Source organism: Muscardinus avellanarius, assembly GCF_963383645.1.
Source record: "Muscardinus avellanarius genome assembly, chromosome: 6".
Taxonomy (NCBI): domain Eukaryota; kingdom Metazoa; phylum Chordata; class Mammalia; order Rodentia; family Gliridae; genus Muscardinus; species Muscardinus avellanarius.
Window position 1 is genome coordinate 135491952 of NC_137791.1, and position 22004 is coordinate 135513955.

The following is a 22004-nucleotide window of genomic DNA, read 5'->3' on the forward strand; positions in this document are numbered from 1 at the left end:
CCCTGCAAGTTCTGCTGACTACAAGGCTGGGGGGAGGTGCAGACTCAGTCTGGACCCACTAAGCTAAAAAGTAAATTAACAAAAAAACTCAAAGGTTTCTCAGGGACAGGCCACACCCATTCTGTAAGGGCCAGAGTCTTTCTCACACTTGAGCTGCTTCTTCCTCTCCCTTTTTCTTTCTGTGTGTGTGTGTGTGTGTGTGTGTGTGCGCGCGCGCGCGCGTTTCTTGTTTCTGTGTATGTCTGTGTGTATGTGTGTATCACTGGGAATTGAAATCTAGGGTGTTCTATTTCTGAGCTACCCCCCAGCCGTGTGTGTGTGTGTGTGTGTGTGTGTGTGTGTGTGTGTGTGTGTGTTACTGGGATTGAATTCAAGGATAATCTACTTCTGAGCTACAATGCCGGCCCTATTTTATTATTTTATTTTATTTTATTTTTTGAAACAAGGTCTCACTAAGTTGCTGAGGCTGACCTGGAGCCTGCAGTTCTTCTACCTCAGCTCCTAAGTCCTGGGATTACAGGCGTGCACACCCACACTTGCCCCCCCTGCTGCGCTTGGTGACAGCAACCTGGAGAAACAGCGTAGCCATAGAAACCATTCTCAGTAGCAGCGATCTCATTGAAACAGAGCTGAGGCTGCTTTCTGCAGAATACAGGACCCACGTGCGCACCTTGGGGAACTTGGAGGCCACGCTGCCTCATCCTGGCCCTGGCTCCCCGATGCCCAGCTGGCACCGCCATGTCGCCTGGTGCCCGTGCGGAGGGAGACGTACCAAGGAGAGGTCATCGATGACGTGCTGCTGCTCCAGCACCTGCAGCCTCAGGAACTCGATCTCCTGCTCGTCCCTGGTCAGGCTGAGGTCGTTCAGGGACGTGTGGCGCTTCAGAGAGCCCTGGGCCGACAGCTTTTCTTTCTGTTGCCAAGGGAGAGAGGGCTGCCGGGCCACCCATGGGGCAGGGGTTGTCAGGGCCAGCACTGGAGTGGGGGCAATGGGGATGGAAGGACGACGGATGGGAGGATGGGGTGACAGCCACTGGTCCCTGGACCAAGAAACGGAGGCTCAGAGAGACTAAGCGCTGTGTCTAAGCTGCGGCTGTCTGGCTCCCTCCAGGCAAAATGCCCAGCAGCAGTCAAATTCTAGAGGCCCAGAGGGAAGGGAGAGCCGGCTGGCCCGGCTCTGGCCGTGGGGCTTCCTGGGGGCGGGCGGGGCTGGTGAGGCTGGGACGCACCATCTCCACGTTCTCCCTGGTGAGGTTCTTGACCTTGTCCTCCATCCTCTGGATGCTCTGCAGCAAGCCCTCGTTCTTCTTGTTCATACGCTTGTTCTTCTCCACCAGCGGCTTCAGCTGCACCTCCGTCTCACGGGCGCGTTTCAGCTGCGGTGGGACAGACATGGCGGTCAGGCAGCCAGAAAGCCCCGGGGCTGCCGAGCTCCCACCGCAGAGGCCAGCAGCGTGCAGCCCGGCCCCCTCGGAGCCTCCACCACGGGCCGGGTGTGTGCAAACTCCAGAAAGAGCCTCAAAGGCAGCATCACACCTGGGCCTCAGAGGAGGTCAGAGGAGGCAGCTGCAGTCCCTCGGGTGGACCACAGGTGGGGCTCAGCTGCCCGCTGACCGGCGACTATGCTGTGTCCACCCTCCTTCCCTGGGGCCTGGCCTCCAGAGGTCAGGGGTCACACACAGGAAGCGCAGGCAGCTCCCTAGATCCTCCTGGCTCCCTCCCTCAGGCACCGAGCTAGCCAAGACTCAGACCACAGACACACCTATCAGTGCTGCGGCTCAGAGGTCAGCATGGCTGTCTGGCCCTGGAGGGGATCCCCAAGACCTCTGAGCAGACAACCCCTACAATACTAGGAGTTTGATCAGTCTCTGGGAGCCCTACTCGTGTTCCTCTTGGCCATCCGGTCTTCACCCCCAGGCCCTGAGGACTTTGAACTATGTGGTCAGGATTACCTTCTAGAAAAATCCATAGCTCAGTGAATGTCCAGACGAGAGACCCGGGGAGAACTCAGGGTTGCTTTGGGGCACAAAGGGGGACCTGGGCGGAGGCGCTGCCTGCTAGAAGCACCCACTCCTCTGAGCAGTGTCCTGGTGACACACTCGTTTCTAGCTGCACGGCCGCAGTCCAGGTCTTAGCCACAGTCTCCTCATCAATAAGATGGGAATGGTGGCACCTCGGGAAACAGCTCAGATGTCCCGCAGAGTCACAGCCACCACAAGAAGAGCCACCGGGTCCCCAGCATGAACCTGCAATGCCAGGGCCCCCACACGTGACCTCAGGATGCCCTCGCAGCCCAGGGCTCTGCCAGCCCACCCCACACTAGGTGGGCGCTGTGGTCACAGGGCCACGAGAAAGTGCTAGAAACAGAATCCAGCTTAAGGGACTGTCCAGAAACCCCTGCCTACTGCGGTCACCAGCGGTGGGACTTAAAATGCTCTGATGGGGTCTGTTCATCATGTGACCTGTTTTCCACATCTAGAAACCTGCCCCGCAGGAACAAGTCAGTACTAAGACAGACGTGCATCTTCTATATGGCATCATTAGCCTAAATTTATCCACCGAGAGGAGAGGGCTGATCAGCAGAACACCCCACAGGGCAGAAAGGCCCCTTTGTGACCATGAAACCAAACCAGAAAGCCTCCTGGTGGGAGTAGGTGTGTTTGTTTGTTTGTTTATTTATTGTGGTACTGGGCATTGAACCCAGGGCCGTTTGAACCTCTGAGCTACATTCCCAGCCCTCCATAATTGTTTTTTATTTTGAAGCAGGGTCTCATTAAGTTGCTGAGGCTGGCTTGAACCTGTGATCCTCCTGTCTCAGCCTCCCAAGTACTGAGATTACAGGTGTACACCACCACTCGATGTGTTTATAAGTACATTAAAAACATGTAAAAACCACCCAAAGTTATCTTATGATTTGGAGACTGAAGTGCCAGCAAACTTATTCATTTCCACTTTTTTTTTTTTTTTGGTGGTACTGTGGTTACTGGAAGCCCTTCTGCCTCCAGGCTACACTCCCAGACCTATTTTTATATTTTTATTTGGAAACAGGGTCTCCTAAGCCAGCGCGAGGCTGGCTTCGAACCTGCGCGATCCTCCTGTCTCTGCCTCCCAAGCGCGGGGATGACAAGCGTGTGCCACCACACCCAGCTTATTCTTTATTTTGAAACCGGGTCTCACTGAGTTGCAGAGGGCCTCACTAAGTAGCTGAGGCTGTCCACGAACTGCGATCCTCCAGGTCTCAGCCTCCTGAATGCTGGGATTACAAGCGTGCACCACCACGCCCGGCACGAAGAACAAATTTTCATGTTCATTAACATGGTCTACCGCACCAATCTTATTGATTGTATAGAAGAACTCATTGCGTGAAGTTTCCAAAATGATTCTCACCGATGCTTTAGTGTCTGATAATTGTGTCTGTTCTTGTTGGCTGCTATTATAAGCAACAGTGCAATGTACAGCCTCCCTACAGGGATTATAAACTTCTCCAGCTGTTTTCTAAGGATAAATCCCTGCAAAAACAACAGGCAGTAACAGCTTTCTTCGGCAAGTGTGTTAGATTTTTAATAAAAAAATGAAATGGGAAAGAAAGTTGAGCCGACCAGGAGGCCTGTGCGCTCTCTGCGGCCCCAGGGCCCTGCCCTGCAGGACACCACCTGCCTCGGCGGCTGATTACCAGTTCGTTCCGCTCATCTGCCAAGAGGGTATTTCTGTCTTCCAGCTTCCGTATCACTGAATTCAGTTCAGCAATTTTTAGTTGAAATCGCCTCCCATCTCGCTCATCCATATGTTGATCCTAAAAAAGTGCAGGTACAAATGTACTTAGAAGAAACTTAAGTGATTCAGAGTCCCCCACAGAGCCTTGGAGAGCCCTATGGTGCCGGTGAGATACCTCTTAAGGTGGCTGTGCCACAAAGCAAGGTAGGTAAAACCCACACCCTGCCACACACTTCTGGAAGACCCACCTCCACCATGACAGAGACTTCAAGGCCTTCGGTGGGCCCCAAACACCTGGCGCCCCAGGGACCTCAAATGAAGCTCCCACCCTGCATCTCTTACAAAGGCCCATCCCATGCTCCTCAGCGGTTCCCAGACCAGGCAGCACATTCCTCTAAGGCAGACACGGTGTGTGTCTTACTCAGCACTGAAATGCCGACACCTAGCACTGTGCCTTGCACACAGAGTTCATAACAGATGGCCAATGTTGAATGGATGGATGGATGGATGGATGGATGGACGCCTCCATCTCCTCTGTGCCTCTGTTAGGGCCTGGCAGTTGCCCCAGTGCCCTTGCATTGGCCACTGGCCACCGGCTCAGCACCTGCTGGCCCCCAGGACTGGCTCTGTCACCGCCTGTCTAGCCTGGCTCACTTCCTGAGCCCTCTGTGGACCCTGCTCTGAGATCCCCTTGTCTTTCTTTGCAACCGAGTTTGCTGCCACAGCAGACAAAAGCGGCCAGTGCTTCACCCTGACATCCCGGAGCTCTGGGCTGGCACACGGTGAACATCAGCAAACCCAGGAAGAAGGGGTATGGAGGAGAAAGAATGGACAGAGGGAAGGAGGGAGGATGAGATGGTGAGGCAAGGCCAGAGAAGAGCAGACATGCTGACCAGGACAACGGCCAGCAAGCACAGTGGGCGGTGAGTGGTGGCCCGAGGCCCCTCCTACCTGGCCGCCCATGAGCTCCGCCATGTCCCCGATGCCCGGCGGGAGCTCCCTCTTGGGACTGCTGTGGTGCCGCTCTGCCTCTTTGACCTGGACCAGCTGCTCATCCAGAGCCTCTTTCTGCAGAAGCAGCCTCTGGGCCTGTCCGGCCTGCACGCCCAGCTCCTTCTCCAGGGCCAGGATCACCCGGTCCTTGCCTTTGATCTCGTCCATCTGGAGGAGAAAGCGCAGGTGAGCAGGTGTGGGCTCAGGACCACTCTGTGCGCAGGGGACACTGAACAGGGCACACTGGGGACCAGCGGCCAGAGCCCACCACCCAAGGCTGCTCCCCTAACTGCTCAGAGAACAGAGGATATAGGGTCCTGGGCCTGCAGTCACCCGATACTTGCCACTGAGATTTAGCTACACTCCCATCTCCCTCACCAAATGAAACACTTAATAAATTCCTGTCCCACATCCTCGACCTCCACCCTGCATCCTCTGCAGAGGAGCTGCTCCCGCGTCCAAGCCGTCTCCCACTCACCCACCCACCCCTCTTCTGTCTGGTGGCAGCCTGCTCCACCCCCAAAGAGCTCCCGGTAGGGTGGTCAGTGCTCTCCTGGCCCCCAGTCCACTGGACCACTGTCGTCTCTCAGCCTCGACTTGAGCAGAGCCCAGCTCCCTGCTCCATGAACTTCCTACTCCCTGCCCTCCACGACTCCGTCCCATCCTCTTTACAGATGATTCTGCTGCCAGTGAGCCCTGAGTTCCCCTCTTCTCCTTCTGTGTCCTTCCTCTAGATAGTCATGTCCTCCCCCATGGAACTAACTCCCCATATGATGCGCAAATGTGTATGTGCGCACGCTTGTAACCCCAGCACTCGGGAGGCTGAGACAGGAGGATTGTGGTTCGAGGACAGCCTCAGCTACTTAGTGAGTTCCTTTGCAACTCAGTGAGACCCTGTTTCAGAAATAAAGAATAAAGCTGGGCGTGGTGGCACACGCTTGTAATCCTCACGCTTGGGAGGCGGAGACAGGAGGATCATGCAGGTTGAAGCCAGCCTTGCTGGCTTAAGAGACCCTGTTTCCAAATAAAATATAAAATAGGTCTGGGAGGGTAGCCCAGAGGTAGAAGGGTTCCATCCCCAGTGAAGAAGAAGAAGAAGAAGAAGAAGAAGAAGAAGAAGAAGAAGAAGAAGAAGAAGAAGAAGAAGAAGAAGAGGAGGAGGAGGAGGAGGAGGAGGAGGAGGAGGAGGAGGAGGAGGAGGAGGAGGAGGAGGAGGAAGAAGGAAGGAAGGAAGGAAGGAAGGAAGGAAGGAAGGAAGGAAGGAAGGAAAAAAAAGAATAAAAAATTGGGCTGGAGTTGTAGCTTGGAAGTAGAATGCCGATGGGTTCTATCCCCAGTACCGCAAAAGAAAAAACTGTGCACCCCAGCCGTGACTTCCCTCTGAGCGCCAACATTACAGAACCAGCAAGTGTCTTGGCCTCTCCACTGGCATTCCCAGGAACCTGACTGGTTAAGAAAGCCCAGGAACCTGACTGGTTAAAAAAAGCCCTGCTCCCGTGACAGACAGGACTGAGCTCACACCCCACCACCATTTACTGTGTGACCAGGGAGCAGACTGGGCACCTGACTCAGCCTCTGTCCCTGGAACATGGGGACACTGGGAGGATGTCGATGAGACCCCGCTAAATTGTTGGAGAGCTTAAGGTCAACCAAGGGGCAGCGCAGCACCAGCATATCACAAGCCCGCACACACTGTCAGCCGCCACTCACTTTCATCTGGTTTAAAAAGCAAGCCACTGACAACTGATAAAATATACCTGAGGTTGTAACGGGAGGGAGGTGCTGCCCCGAACCTCAGACTGGGAGGTCTTCTAGCCAGGAGCAGCAGTTCTGCCAAGCCCTGGACACATTTCTTTGGAGACCTTGGGATGCTGTCCTCTGCCCCGGGCAGACATCTACCGGCCAGCAAGGGGCGCCAGAGGCACCCTCTTCTGGAACAGCCTGCTTCAGAGTGTGCCTGCTGCTCCCCCTGGTGACCATCCACCAGCACCGACCTGCCTGGGAGGAGAGGGCACTGCCGGCTGGCTGGAACGAATGCAGAGGGCATGGTGGACAGCTGGGGTAGCCCCGCCTGGCTCTGCACTCATGGCCCCACAGCTGCTGCTACTGGCCCTCACTGTAATTTATTTTTCTCTTAGTAGTAATCACTGTCAAAATCTACTACTGTCTTCCCACGGTGGGAAACCAGATGGGGTAGGAGCTATTCCATCCCCAGGGCAGCCCCTGATTGGCTCGGCCCGCCCTCTGACAGTCACTGGCTTGGGGTGGACAGCCAATCAGAGCCCGCGCCTTGGAGAGGCATCTTGAGGCCCTTCCCACTTGTCCTTAAACGCTAAGAAAGAGACTGAACCGCTCAGTGCCAGGATATGGGTCACACAGCAGTGACACATTGTGAGTCTGAACAGGAGGACATGGGACAGAGAGGAATCCCAAAACCTGGGCCCAGGATGGCACTGGTCATGGCCCTGGCTGCACTCAAAGCCAATCCTAGGCCCTCGCAGTTCCAAGGGCCAAGAGGCGCTCCGGGCCAAGGCCCAAGGAACCCCAAGTGACGAGCGTGGGTAGAAGGACACTCTTGCTGACAGCCGTCACTGTTGTCCGACAGGTGAGTGGGAGCTAGCGAGGTATGGCAGTCCCACTCCAGAGATGCCATCCCCTCAATATTCAAAAGACCCCCAAAGTGGACCTCATTTATCCCATTTCACACATAAACCCGAGGGCAGAGATGCAAAGGCTGCAGCTTCAAAATGCTGCAAAACTGTGACTCAAGCTGGGCTAGCCGCCCGCCCTCCCAGCGCCCTCTGCCCCGCAGGACCAGGACCACGTACTTGGCGGGCTGGCCCATCAGGATGTGGCCGAAACTGGGAACTGCAGCGAGCCCACGCATCTGAAATAGTGCTGTGAACAACCATCCCGGCAGAGTGAGGGGATCAAAGACGGGCGCAGAGGCTGCCACCCCGACATCCATCCTTGACACCTCTAGTGGGGTGGATGGCGTCCCCCAAACCTCATGCCCGCCTGGAAGTCAGAACGTGACTCTTTGGCAATGCGGGTGCACCTGAAGATGAGGTCACGGCAGGTTAGGGTGAGCCCACCTCCCGATGGCGTTCTCCTGGGACCAGAGGCCAACTCAGGGGAGAGCCCTGGGAAGGCCTCCTGGAGGGACGCAGCATTAGGCTGTTGAAGAGGGGGGAGCAGCCTCCTCTATCCTTGTCTGGGAGCGCCGGCCCAGAGACACCTCGATGTTGGGCTACAGCCTCCGGAAGGGTGAGAGAACAAAGTTCTGTTTCTGTAAGCCATCAAGTTCATGGTGATTTGTTACAACAGCCCCAGGAAGCGCATACGAACCCCATGGGGACCCACACGGAGCTGCAGGTGCTCAGCGAAGGACTGGAGGCCCAACCCTGGCAGCCAGGGGCAGCCGAGTGAGTGGGCGCCGGCCTAACGGGTGGAAGTGTACAGACCTCCAAAATGCAAACCATGCTCAAATGGAGACTCACATGCTCCTTCCCCTGCCCTCCTGCCACCAACCTGACAGAGATGTGGTGGCCTGCATCTCAGGGCTACATCCCAGAGCATCTTCTGAGAGGAGTCCTGGGAGCAGCCCCACGACTCTGTGGAGCCCCAGAGACCCCCTTGACTGCCAATCTCCAAGCACTGTCAGTGAGAGAAATAAACCCTCCAGCCTCCAACCCCATGCACTGGGGGAAACCTTTCCTCATAAGCAGCCAGACCACGTCCTGGCCATCTAAGGAATGGGCCAGACACCAGAGCGGCACTGCAGGTGAAAACCGCACACACCTGGACTAGGGGCACTTGTGTGGCCCTAGAAGGGAAACAGCCTCTGTGCCTCTGACCCCTTGGTACATTTTAAATTAAGCTCAAGCAGTCCCTTTCCCCTCTTAAGTACATATTGTCCCTGCGCTAGAGGAACAAATCTGGCATGTCCCCTACTAAGAAATGACAAGCTGCTGCTGGATGCTTTAATTCTCATAACTCTGGGACAGATCTGAGATTATTCTCATCTTGGAGATGAGGTACCAGAGGCTCAGAGAGAGCAAACGACTTTCCCAGGGTCACACAGTGAACAAGAAGGGGAGTCTAGATAAAGAAACCTAGGCCAGACTTTCTACCCCATTTGTCTGGCCAATCTGCAACGAGGACTCCAGGATCCACCGCCAAGGCCCCCACCTTCCCTGCCTTCTGCTGCCCCCACGAGGCCCATCGCCGAGGGCACAGGATGAGGTGCCCTGTCAACCTCTAAGCCTCAAGCTCCCTGGCCTTCGCCGACCTCGGCCAAAGCTGGCCCAGCAGCCGCTCAGCAGATATGCCATGAATGGGTGAATTACAATAGAACAAAATAATTTCCCTTTGTGAATTAAAAAAGAAAAAAATATCACGATGCCAGGTGCGGTGGCGCGTGTCTGTTATCTCAAGACTTGGCAGGCTGGAGTAGGGCGATCACAGGTTTGAGGTCAGCCTGGGACGGGAAGACACACCAGAAACAAAGAAATAAGAGACAGGCAAGTAAACACTATGGGTGGGGAGAAGGGCTGTGCAGAGGATGGAGAGGAGCCTCTGGACCAAGCAGCCTGGAGGCAGGTCGAGGCGGGCTCTCAGACAGGCTTCCAGAAGCCGGGGACACTAGCCTGGGGACTCAGCAAGGAGGGCCCAGCAGTGCCCGGTGAAGGCCTGAGGTTGGCGGCAACCTGCTCCCAGCCACCCGGCTGCCCTTCCTTTGGTTTCTGAACCTGCCCACCGTTGTGTTTGAGCTTGGCTAATTCAATAGGAAACGCAAGCACCCTGTTGGTTTAACTTTGCTTTTCATAAGGAGTGAGGCTGGGTTTTATATTTAATAGGACCGTTTTCCTTCTCTGGGAATTGTGAGTGTCCGTTGTGTGACAAATTTTAGAACGAGCTCTTTTCCTTATCAGATTCCCTCATGCACTGAGGATGCTAGTTCCTGGCCACATTGCTTCTAGGAAGTTCCCCACCTGTACTCTTTATCTTTGTAATTAATTCCCTGACTTGACACAATCTGTACATTAAATTCTCTGGTGGGAAACTGAGGCAGGGTACTACTTCAACACTACAACTCAAAATTCTTCTTGTTGGGGTCTATGGGGGCAAAGAAAACACGGCCAACCACAGGAAGAGGCTTTGGGAATCAGAGCTGGCAGGAGGCGTCTGAGTGGCCATGGTAGCGCGCCGCCCCTTACATCCAGGGGCTTCGGACACCAAGGAAGGCCTGAGCAGGAGTAGCCTGGGAGCCGCGGGGTGGCGTCTGGCGGCCAGGCCATCTCAGGTCAGGTCGGAGACGTTCCTCTCTCTGTTCCTTCTTCTCAGTCCTCCTCCGTCATGACCCATGGCCAGACCTCACAGTCAGGCCTCACGGTACCCACATTTATGAAGCACTGGATATGCTTCACATTTATGAAGCACTTTACAACTGAGTTTATAAAGTTGATCAGTGGCCTGCGAGTAGATTATAAAATCCTCACTCATATTCTAGTCTGTAACACGCGACCGGGAACGCCTCCGCCCTCCACAAACGCCATCAAGCCAGGGGGCAGCTGTGCACACCGCTGCCCTCTTTTGCCATCAACAAGTGGGGGGTCCATCTCATAAGGGTGCTGGCTCAGTCAGGCTCCCACAGGCTTACGCACAGGAGCTTGGAGGACAGCCTTGCTGCCTGTGATCAAGGGCCCTCCACGGATGGGTGGGGCTGTGGTTTTTCAATGTTTCACTGCCTGTACCCATCTTGCCTCATGTTCAGAGTGATGTCAACTCGGAGGAAAGCACAGTTGTCATGAAAAAGAAAGATCCAGGCGTCACTGGACCCCCACCCCACTGTCCTAAGGCTAGACACCGAGTCTTTCTGTTACCTGAGCCAACCACGTCTCTCTGCTTCTTCTTCTTCTTCTTCTTCTTCTTCTTCTTCTTCTTCTTCTTCTTCTTCTTCTTCTTCTTCTCCTCCTCCTCCTCCTCCTCTCCTCTCCTCTCCTCTCCTCTCCTCTCCTCTCCTCTCCTCTCCTCTTCTCTCTCTCTCTCTCTCTCTCTCTCTCTCTCTCTCTCTCTCTCTCTCTCTCTCTTTTGTGGGTCTGGAGATGGAACCCAGGGGCATTTGACCTCCAAGCTACACCCCCTGCCCTATTTTTTATTCTTTATTTTGAAACCGGGTCTCACTGAGTTGCAGAGAGCCTAAGTGTTAGATGAATTAGGGTCTTATTTCAGATCCCCCCCCCATAAGCTAAGTCTCCTGAAAGGCCCTGGTCTGACCAGTTAAGCCACCATCCCCCTCTGACCGCACCTGGTCACTTACCTGGGAAACCTGTCCCCTCCTGGTGCCCTTGGCCAATCAGTGAAAGGGACATTCCCCGCTGACCCCAAGCCAATTACCTGGCCACACGACGCCCTCCCATGGGACTCTAGCCAATCAGTTCAAAGGGCATTTCTCCTAGCCTATTGGCCCCCAATCTGTAACCCCAAGCCCCTATATAACCCTGATCCCAGCACATGCTCTCTCTTCCTGGATTCTTCTTTCTCTCTCCCCCTCTGTCTCTCTGCCTGTCTCTTTCTCTCTCTCTCTTTCTTCCTTTCATAAGGGCCCCTCTTAAATCTCTTGGCTACAAGGTGGTCTCTGGTGTGGTCAAACTTTGTTCTTTCACTAAGTAGCTGAGGCTGTCCGCGAACCATGATCCTCCAGTCTCAGCCTCCCGAATGCTGGGATTACAAATGTGCACCACCACGCCTGGCTTTTTACTTTTTTTATTTTTGCAGTACTGGGGGTGGAATCCAGAGGCATTCTACCTCTGAGCTGCACGCCCAGTCCTATTTTTTAGTTTTTTTAGTTTTTGAAACAGGGCCTCACTGAGTTACAAAGGGCCTCACTAATTAGCTGAGGCTGTCCTTGAACCAGGATCCTCACCTCTCGAATGCTGGGATCTCAGGCATGCACCACCACGCCCTGCCTCCAGTTCTCAAGTTTGACCACCTCTTTGGTCTTGGTCTCTGCCGCATGCAGCCAGAAGGGCTGAAGGGTGGTTTGCCCATCCACTCCTGTCGGGGGACACGTCCATGCCACCCTGGGTTCGCTGAGGAGCAGCCTACCTCCCAGCGGCAGTAGTCCCACTCTTTCTCAGTTCATCTGAGCTGCACCATTCGGGCCCAGGTGGGGGCTTCCTGTCTGGACCCTCCCGCTTCCCCTGGACCAGTGGGAGGCGGGGCTCGGGGACTGGTGCCTGCCCTGCAGATTCAGACAGTCCCTCCAATAAGCTGCCGTCACGTCTATAAGCCGGCAAGTGAGAAAGTCACTTTGGCTTCCAGGAAACTGAACTTTCGAGGCTTTGTCAGAAGTGAAGGGGATGACTCGCATCTTCCTCTACAGACACTTCTGTCTTATTCTTTGATTGGTTCAGAGTCACTGCAGAAGATAACATACCCTGGGCCCCTTGATCTTGGGATTCTTTTTAGCATTTTGCTTTTTAGTTGGGGTGTAACATAAGCACGGAGGTGCACAAAGCGTAAGTGTCGATCAGAAGATCAGGATGAATTTGTGGTACCGTTGGAGCTGGAAGTCATGCAGGTCGGAACAGTCCTTGCACCGCAGAGGGCCTCACTAGGTAGCCAAGGCTGGCCGCACACCCAGGTCCTCCGGTCTCAGCCTCCCAAATGCTGGGATCACCAGCGTGCACCACCACACCCGGCTTATTTCCATTTTTTGACTATTATGAATAATGCTGCTAAGAACACTTATATACGGTCCTTAGATACACACAGTTTCCTTTCTCTTGGGTTGGTTCCTAAGAGTAGAGCTGCCGAGTCAGAAGGAAAACTTATGTTTAATTTTTTCAAACACTGCCAACCATTTTCCAAAGGTCCTATGCAACTCAACAATCCTACCAGATATACTGCCCCCATCCTAGAGAACATTCTCTGCAATTTGTTTTTTTTAATTATTGTTATAATCATTCTAGTATAAAATGATACCTTGTCCGTGTGTGTGTGTGTGTGTGTGTGTGTGTGTGTGTGTGTGTGTGTGTGTGATACCAGGGATGGAACCCAGGGGCATTCGACTTGTGAGCTATACCCCAGCCTTATTTTTTTATTCTTTATTTTTATTTACTTATTTATTTATTATTTTTGGTGGTACTGGGGTTCCTGGAAGCCCTTCTGCCTCCGGGCTACACTCCCAGACCTATTTTTACATTTTTATTTGGAAACAGTGTCTCCTAAGCCAGCACGGCTGGCTTCAAACCTGTGCGATCCTCCTGTCTCCGCCTCCCAAGCGCGGGGATTACAAGCGTGCGCCACCACGCCTGGCTTATTCTTTTTTTGAAACAAGGTCTCACTGAGTTGTAGAAGGCCTCACTAAATAGCCGAGGCTGTCTCCGAACCGCGATCCTCCGGTCTCAGCCTCCGAATGCTGGGATAAGTGTGCACCACCACGCCTGGCTCCTAGTTTTCATTTTTATTTGCATTTCCCTGATGAGTGCAAGCATCTCTTCCTAAGTTTATTAGCATTTAAGTATCTTCTTTTTGAAGCACCCATTCAAGATTTTGCCTACTTTTCAACTATTTTTCTTACTGTTTTCTAGTTGCTATTATAATCTGAACAGAAGTCCTTTATGGCATACATCTTGAGAAATACCCTATATCTCTCTGAACTTTGTCTCTCTTACTAGTGTCCTCTGATGAGCAGAAATTCTTTCATGTCCAAGGTGCACACTTCTCTGAATCAGGAATACCGCACTACCGTTGACTGTGCTTGTGTATGTGGTGTATTTACATTCTGCCTGAGAGACGTCCATCTGCCAAGACCGGGACACCAGACCTCTTCCTCCTGGGAGCATCACGGTCTTTCCTGCCTCGTGTCTGTCTATCGCCCACTCTGAATTAATCTTTGTGGATGCTCTGGTCTGGAGGTCAGTATTCTTATTTCATTTCCTTTTTCCTCATGGACACACTCTTTCAACAGTTTCCTGAAGGCTCCTCCGCTCCCTCCTGAGCCGCAGGGCGTCTCCTTCCTAAGCCAGGTGACCACTTGCGGCTGGCTGCCACGCTCCTGTGTAAGCTTTCTTAGAGATCTTATCAGGCCTGTACTTATCTTCCTCTTCAAGCTGCGATCCCAAGTCCCTTACATTTTTATATCCCATTTAAAATCTGCTTGCCAATATCTACCAAAAAAATGTATCCTGGTCCAGGCTGAACTGAATGTATAGGTCAACTGTGGAAGAACTAACACGTACGCCAAGTCTTCTAATAAGTGAACAAGGTATTTCTGTTGTCTATGTAAGTCTCCTTTGAATTTTCCCCACAATATTTTATAGCTTCAGAATATAAATCTTAGACAAAATTCACTAGATTCCTTCCACTAGATTAATTTCTAGTGTTTTATTATAAATGCCATTTTTTACAGTTTCATTTTCCGGTAGTTCATTATTAGTATATAGAAACAAAATCCACTTTGTGTACTCGCCTCAGACCTGCAGGCTTTGGTAAAGCCACTTATTAATTCCAATAGGCTATACTGTCTGCTTGTGGTCTGAAGGCGTCCCACCCAACTTTGCAGTTAACCTGAATTGCCAGCGCCTCGGTGCTAAGAGGTGTCGAGAGGTGACGGGTTGGCGACCTCAGAAGAGGTGTGCGGGAGGGCTGCCTCCTTCCCCTCAGCCCCCCCCCCCCCGGTAGAACACAGCGTTCGGGGCGCTTTAACACTGAGAGCGTTTCTCAAGTCACTGTGTTCGATTTAAGATCTTGTTGGCATTCTTGTACCTGTGTTTGTAAAAGAGAACCCATTTCTATTTTCTTGTGCCATCTCGGGCCGGGGAAACAGACCATCGCAAGACATAGAACCTGCTGGCATCTTGATCTTGGACTTCCTAACCTCCTGAATGGTGAGAAATAAATTAGTGTTGTTTATAAGTTACCCAGTCTGCGAGCCAGGCGTGGGGGGCACACTTGTCATCCCCGCGCTTGGGAGGCGGAGACAGGAGGATCGCGCAGGTTCAAAGCCAGCCGCGCTGGCTTAAAAGACCCTGTTTCCAAAAATAAAAATAGGCCTGGGAGTGTAGCCCGGAGGTAGAAGAGCTCCCAGGAACCCCAGTACCACCAAAAAAAAAAAAAAAAAAAAAAAAAACCAAACAAACAAACCCAGTCTGCGATGTTTTGTTATAGCAGCAGAACAGACTAAGACGTGACTCTGGTACTCTCTACACCACAACCATAGTACAGCATCTATTAATACTGAGTTTCCCCTTTTTTCTAGTCTTTATAACTTTCAAGTATGTTGTTGTCTTTGCATTTTCTTTTCTTTTCTATTATTTTTTTCTGGCAGTTCTTGGGATTGAACCCAGGAACATTTTACCTCCAAACTATGCCCCAGCCCTATTTTTTATTCTTTATTTTGAAGAAGGGCCTCACTATGGAGCTGAGGCTGGCCGGGAAGCTGCGGTCCTCCTGTCTCGACCTCCCAAGTCCTGGGATCGCAGGTGTGCGCACCACGCCCGCCTGGCCACCTTTGCATTTGGTGTCCTCGCCAGCTGTCAGAGCAGTCACTCAGGTGGGGATGAGGGCCACTTTGTTTGGGCCTAGAGTGTGGGTGGCACATGCTAAGTACTTTGATATGACGTACATTGTTAATTAATAGGTTTTTAATAGAACAATTTATCATATTAGGAAAAATCCATTCTAGTCCTGAAAGTTTATATCATGGAATATTAGAAATGCATTTCTTTCATCTGTAAAAATGATATCAGTGAGACTCTGTTTCAAAATAGAGAAGAAGAAATAGGGCTGGGGGTGTCACTCAGAGGTAGAATGTCCCTATATTCAATCCCCAGTACTAAAAAACAGGGAAAAAAAACCCACAGGGCCTTTTTTAATTTAAAAGGTGCGTGTGTGTGTGTGTGTGTGTGTGTGTCTGTGTGTGTGTGTGTCTGTGTGTGTCTGTGTGTGTGTGTGCACATGCACACGCACACGTGCGCGTGTTGCCAAGCCCAGGGATATTTCACCTCCAAGCTACACCCTCATCCCCTTTTATTTTTAGTTTGAAACACGGTCTTGCTAAGTTACTGAGGGTCTCACTAAATTGCTGAGGCTGGTCTCAAATCAGCAATTCTCTTGTCTCAGACCCCCAAATGCTGGGATTACAGGCATGCTCCACTATTCTTTTTCTCCTTTATTGTATTATTATGCTGAATTCTAATTACCGACTTCAGAATATTAAGCCGATTTTGATATTCCTTGATGAACCCGACTTGGTTGTGGCCCTCGAGCGCTTTCAATATTGCTGCCTTTGTTCTGTTAGTACCTTGTTAGTGTTCTTAGGTCCGCGCTCAGAAGGGATCATACAAAACTCTTTTCTTGTAAAAAAACTGATTTTAGAATCTGAGTTGTGTTGGCTTTCTATACGAGTTAGAATATGTTCCTATCTCCCCATTTCCTGCAAGAGTTAGTGCTACAATTAGTTACAATCCATTTGTCCCTTGAATACTTGGGTGGATTTACCTTGAAGCCATGTGGTCTGGACTTTTATTTATGTTTTCTGCAAAGACTGAGTACAGATTGGATTTCTCCAAGAGGCACAGGACCGCTCCGATCCCACCCCACTGTGCCCCACTTCTCCTGGTCAGCTGCCCCCTCCCGCAAAGCGCTCCTTCCACCTAAGGCTCTCGGCGAGCTCATCGGCATACGCTCCCATAATGCTCTTCGACATCTACAGAAATTGTGGCTCTTTCTCGCTTAGCTTTTCTATAGTGGTTGGTGACTTATGGTCACTTTTTCTCTTCTTAATATTGCTAAGAGCTTGAGCTAATTTACAAATTTAGACTACAATTTAAAATCTTTATTGTTTTTATTTTAGTGAATGCTGTGCTTTCTTATTTCTTTTGTTTTACTTTTAGGGGGTTTGACTGGACGTCCTTTTTATTTTCTTTTGAGAGAGAGGCTTAGATGAATGCACTTCAGCATTTCTTCCCTTTTTCTAAAATATGTTTTGCTCTGTTGGCTGATTTAAGGACAAACCACAAAGTCTGCAATGTATTGTTTTGGTAAAAGTGGACGAGGCTCCCTTGAAAAGAATACGGCTCGATGGCTACAGATTTCCCCCTGTTCAGGTCAAGCTTATTAACGGTGCTGTCTAAGTCTTTCATATTATTTAATTTTTGTTTGCGAGTTTCATTGCTCGCTGAAGTAGTCTGCTCACTTTAAATTGAATTTGACTACACCTCTTTCAGTTTTGATATTTATATATACATTCTGGAGTTTTCTTTTTTATTTTTTCTGCGGTACTGCGGATGGAACTCAGGGGCATCTGCCTCCTCGCTACAGCCTCACCCCTATTTTTATTCTTTATTTTGAAACACTGTCTCACTGAGTTGTGAAGGGCCTCACTAAGTAGCTGAGGCTGTCCTCGAACTGTGATCCTCCTGTCTCAGCCTCCCGAATGCTGGTATTACAAACATGTGCTACCATGCCTGACTTGGAGTTTTCTTAACAGACCCTTTATCATTAAGAACTGCCCCACCATGGCAGCCACCAAAGAGCAACAGCCACGACTCTACCACCCCAGAGCCACGCCTCAACAGGGCCACGGGTGACCTAAACGTGGGCCAGCCTGGGCACAGCAGCCCTAGGGGACCCTTGCCACACACACCAAGTTCCTGCAGGGCATGGTCTGAGGAGGGCTCCCTCACGTCTCCAGGGACAAACGGATCCTCACGATCATCAAGGAAAGGGAGGGCACACAGCCGTGCCAAAGACGGGTAAGAGCAGCTCAGCAACGTCCCGATCCCGGCCACGGTAGAACGCAGCTGCCCCAAGGACAGAGTGCCCTCCCCTCTGCGCACAGTAAGGCCTTTAGAACCGGCCTACTGACATCTGTGCCTTCAAGCCCGCCCCTGCATTGGCACGGCCAAAACAGCTTTGCCCTGCTCAGTGTCTGGGGGGCATCTCTCTCCTCCTCTCCTCCACTGAACCCTGTCCCCTTCCTGAAGAAGGGCCTGCAAACATGGCTGCTGCTTCAGCTGGTCTGCAACTCCGCTCACTCAGCTTCCCAGCCTCGGCTCCAGAGTCTGACGAGTCAGGGGGACAGACTGGTCACAGGCCCCTCCCTCCTCACACTTGTGCCTCTGTCCAGTAAGCCGAGGGGGGTATCACCCAGCCATTCCATCCAGGCCCCCTGGCCTGCCACATCACCACAGAACCCAGCGAATACTCCACGGAGCCTGGTAGCCTGGTCTGAGAGCTCTCTGGTCCCACTGCCATGCCTCCCCTCAGCGATGGCCGAGCCCTGCCCATCTCAACCCGCAGGAGTCACAGCCTGAGGAAATGACCTCATCCTGCCCGCCCTGCGGACTCGGATCGCCAGGGAAGTGGCCGTGACGGGCGGCGGCCGGGAAGGGCTTCTGTCCCGTGGGTTCGGAATGTCCCTTCACCTGGGCCCCAGAGCTTCACAACTCCCCAGAACCTTTTTTTTCACCACTGAAGATTGGACTCAGGGGCATTCTACCTATGAGCTATGCCCTCTGCCCTAATTTTTATCATTTTGCAACATGGCCTCACAAGTTGCGGATGCTGGCCGCTAACCTGTGATGCCCCTGTCTCAGCCTCCCAAGTACTGAGATTACAAGCATGGGCTGCCATGTCCGGCCTCCCCGGTACCTTCAAAAACCCGATTTGCATTATTTCCCCCTCATTGTTGTCCGGGCACGGCTGCCCGGTGTCCCTACGACATCTGACCTGGAGGTGTGGGTCGCTGGATCGTTGGTTAAGTAAATTAAGTAAGTGCCCAGCGTCTTAGTGCAGTACCATGGTCCTTCCTTACCACATTATCTGTTAGGTGTGGGGCGAGCACCTCTCGGATGAGGAACAGCGCCCTGGGCAGTTTGGTGATCAGCCAAGGCCCACGCACCAAGGCCCACGCACCACCCGCTGCCCCAGGCCCTCGGCTCTTGGCTGGAAGCCCTGTTGGGGGCCTGCGGGTCCTCAGGACCCCCGTGGCTGCGGGGCGGGCGGGCGACGTACCAGCCTGCGGATGTCCCGCTCGCACTCTCGCTTGATGCGGTGCACCTCGTCCTGGTGCGCCTGGTAGGCGGCGCGCAGGTCGGCCGCCTTGGCCTTGTCGGCCTGCACGCAGTTGCTGAGCGCCTCCTCCGCCTGCTTGCGCGCCGCCTTGAGCTCCAGGATCTCCTGCTGCAGCCGGAGGCGCTCGCCGTCGAAGGCCCTGCGCGCCTCCTCGCGCGCCTCGGCCAGCAGCGCCGTCTTGACCTTGTCGGCCGCGCCGTCGCGCAGCACGGTCAGCGTGGCCTGCAGCCGCTGCAGCTCGCCCTCCTTGATCTTGGCCGTGCGCGCCGCCTCCTGCTCGTGCTGCCGGATGAGCGCCTCGCGCAGCGCCTGCAGCTCCTTGGTCTTCTCCTCGTGCAGCTTGGCCTTGAGCTCCGAGATGTAGGCCGTGTGCCGCCGCTGCTCCTGCTCGCGCTCCAGCTTGGCCTCCTGCAGCCGCTCGCGCAGCTTGCCCACCTGCGGCCAGAAACCACACGCCCGGTCAGGACCGGGCCCGGAGCGCCCTGTCCTGCCGGCAGCCTCCCGGCCCGGAGTCCAGCTTCCCCTGGGCCACTGCAACAGCCCTGACCCGCCCCTTCAGACCACCTAGCCGGCCTCCAGGCAGAATGAAGCCCAGCTCACCCAGCTGCCCGCAGCGCCCAGCCCCGGGCAGACCAGACCAGAGTGGGCCGGCTGCCCAGAGGATAAAGGTGCCCCAGCTGGTGAGTGGGTGGGCTGGAACCTGCACAGCAGCTCTGCCCACTGGCCCTTCCCCCAAACCACCCAGGAGTGGGCCTCTCCTGGTAGCTAGGCCCAGTGACGGCACTCACCGTGCTCAGGGGTGTTGCTGGGCGCTCGGGACTCTGAACAACACTGGCTTCCTCTCCAGCTGGTACTATCCTTACAAGCTGGCTCTAGACCTCCACTGCAGAGTCTCCACGGGCCCCTCTTCCTCCGGTACATTTTCATTTTCTAAGAACTCTATTTCTTTTTCTTTTGTGGTACTGGGGATGAAATCCAGAGGTGTTCTACCTCCGAGCTACACCCCCAACCCTATTTTTTATTCTTCATTTTGAAACATGGTCTCACTGAGTTGCAAAGGACCTCACTAAGTAACTGAGGCTGTTCATGAACCACGATCCTCCTGTTTCAGCCTCCCAAATGCTGGGATTACAAGTGTGTGCCACCACTCCCAGCTAAACAATATCTGAACCAGTTTTTCTTTTTTTTTTTTTCTGCTACTGGGGATGGAAACCATGGGCATGCTACCTCTGAGCTCCACTTGCAGCCTTCTTATTCTTTATTTTGAAACAGGGACTCACTGGGTTGCAAAGGGCCTAAGTAGCTGAGGCTACCCATGATCTGTGATCCTCCTGTCTCAGCCTCCCAAATGCTGGGATTCCAAGTGTGCGCCACCACGCCCGACTATTTTCAAAGACCTCTATGCACCAGTGCTGCTGTACCCACATTCCCTGTGCATCTCTGCACCTCCCTGACTACAGGGGCCACTTCTAAGTCCTTCCAAATGCATGGCACCTGCCCTGCAGTTCTCATGCAGGGCTGTGAATAAGTGAATGCATCAATGAACAAATGAACAGATACACTTAGCATATCCTTCACCCTACGGATCTTTTTGTGTGTGTGTGGAGGGGGGGGTACTGGGGTTCCTGGAAACCCTTCTACCTCTGGACTACACTCTCAGACCTATTTTATACTCTTTTTTTTTTTTTAATTTGGAAACAGGGTCTCTTAAGTCAGCACGGCTGGCTTCGAACCTGCGCGATCCTCCTGCCTCCCAAGTGCGGGGATTACAAGCGTGCACCACCACGCCTGGCAACAGGGATCTTTTAATAAAATAAAGACATTATAAATGTGATGCTGACAGCTATTATGAGATCATAAAAAATAATGGTTGCAATTGCAAAGTTTACTTGTGTGCTTTCTGTACCAGCCAGGAAGTACACTGCCGAGTTCTGGAGAACAGAGATTCTCCCGGTGACCAGATGGGTAAAGCCCCGTGGAGGAGGCCACACGGGGGGCCGGGTAGAGAAAATGCCGGGGTGCGTCCTGCCCTAGGAGGACAAGTAGCTCGGGTCCAGAGCACGGCCTGTTCCAAGATCTTACGTAGTACTAAGTCCTGACCGTAACCTCACTACCTGTCCCACAGGTAGAGGGACTTGGAACTGGTATTGTTCTGAAGGACAAGCCCAGAGAGAGAGTGTCCACCAGCTCCCCTGCACCCCCGGGGACGCCGTCCTCGCCCTGCCACGGCCCAGCCCTCGGGAGGCCAGAGGTCGCCCACCTTGCTCTTTTCCTGCTGAAACTCGATCTGGATATGGGTCAGCTTGGCCCGCAGCTCCTCGTTGGCCATCTGTACTGCATCCGGTTCTGGCTCGGGCTTCTCGCCCTTGCCCCGGCCTTTCTTGGACATGCTCCCTCGGGGGTTCTTGAGGCGTGGGTCCTGAGGTTCACGCCCGCCCACCTGCAGGCGCAGCCACCAGCTCCGCCGTGCTAGCCGGTACTGCAGGGCTCAGCTCGTCCTCCGCGCCAACCACCATCACTTGGGATCCTGGGGGAGAGGGAGGCCAAGTCAGCAAGGTGGGCGGGACTGGCATCCCCTTGCCTGGGGCACCCCGGGCCAGGCACCTGCCCCATCTAGAGGATGCCTGCCACTCACGGACTGACCTGGTGTTTCTCAGAGGGCTGCGTCAGAACCGCCTGCCGGTTGTTAAGGGCAGAGTCCTACCCACCCTAGAATCTGACTTGCTTCTCTAGCAAGCTCCAGGAGATGCTACCAAGCATAGCTTGCTCCAGCCCTGCCTGCATCAGGATGATGGGCCTCGCCTATGCAACCCGTGGACACTGGTCTGTGAACATCACGAGCCAGTCGCCTGAGGACCCAAGGCAGGTCCCGGCCACAGCCCCGCCTGAAGCACAGGGGTGGGAGGGGCCGGCAATCTGCCTTTCCCATCCACGCTTCCGGGAACTGTGGAGCAGGGTCCGGGGTCCACAGACGAGGCTTTTGACCTCATAAGGGCAATGGTTCCGGCCATACCACAGGTGAGGAAACTGAGTCACACAGGGCTGAGCGCCACCACGTCACTCAGCTGATAAGAAAGGAAACGTAGCTCCCGGACCAGGTCTGCAGCTGGACGTGGGGGAGGGAGGACGGGAGCCAGGCACCCCAGCACCCAGCCTTGCAGGGTCAATCCTGCTCAACCTTGCCACGCTCTCCGTCATGAAGCGCAGGTTTA

At 53.4% G+C, this 22004-nt stretch overlaps 1 protein-coding gene across 2 annotated transcripts in view; it reads right to left on the minus strand.

Annotated features, from left to right (window-relative positions):
- The window catches only part of JAKMIP1 (janus kinase and microtubule interacting protein 1), a gene marked incomplete at both ends in the record, with an annotated part of 63653 nt that extends 42472 nt beyond the window's left edge, over positions 1 to 21181 (minus strand). For both annotated transcript variants that reach the window (XM_080697935.1, XM_080697934.1), the window contains 6 exons: positions 773 to 913; positions 1230 to 1376; positions 3674 to 3793; positions 4666 to 4875; positions 18733 to 19227; positions 21053 to 21181. In XM_080697935.1, coding sequence (XP_080554061.1) covers positions 773 to 913; positions 1230 to 1376; positions 3674 to 3793; positions 4666 to 4875; positions 18733 to 19227; positions 21053 to 21181 — 1242 coding nt within the window. The remainder of the gene's footprint in view (positions 1 to 772; positions 914 to 1229; positions 1377 to 3673; positions 3794 to 4665; positions 4876 to 18732; positions 19228 to 21052) is intronic.
- Between the last annotated feature and the right edge of the window lie 823 nt (positions 21182 to 22004).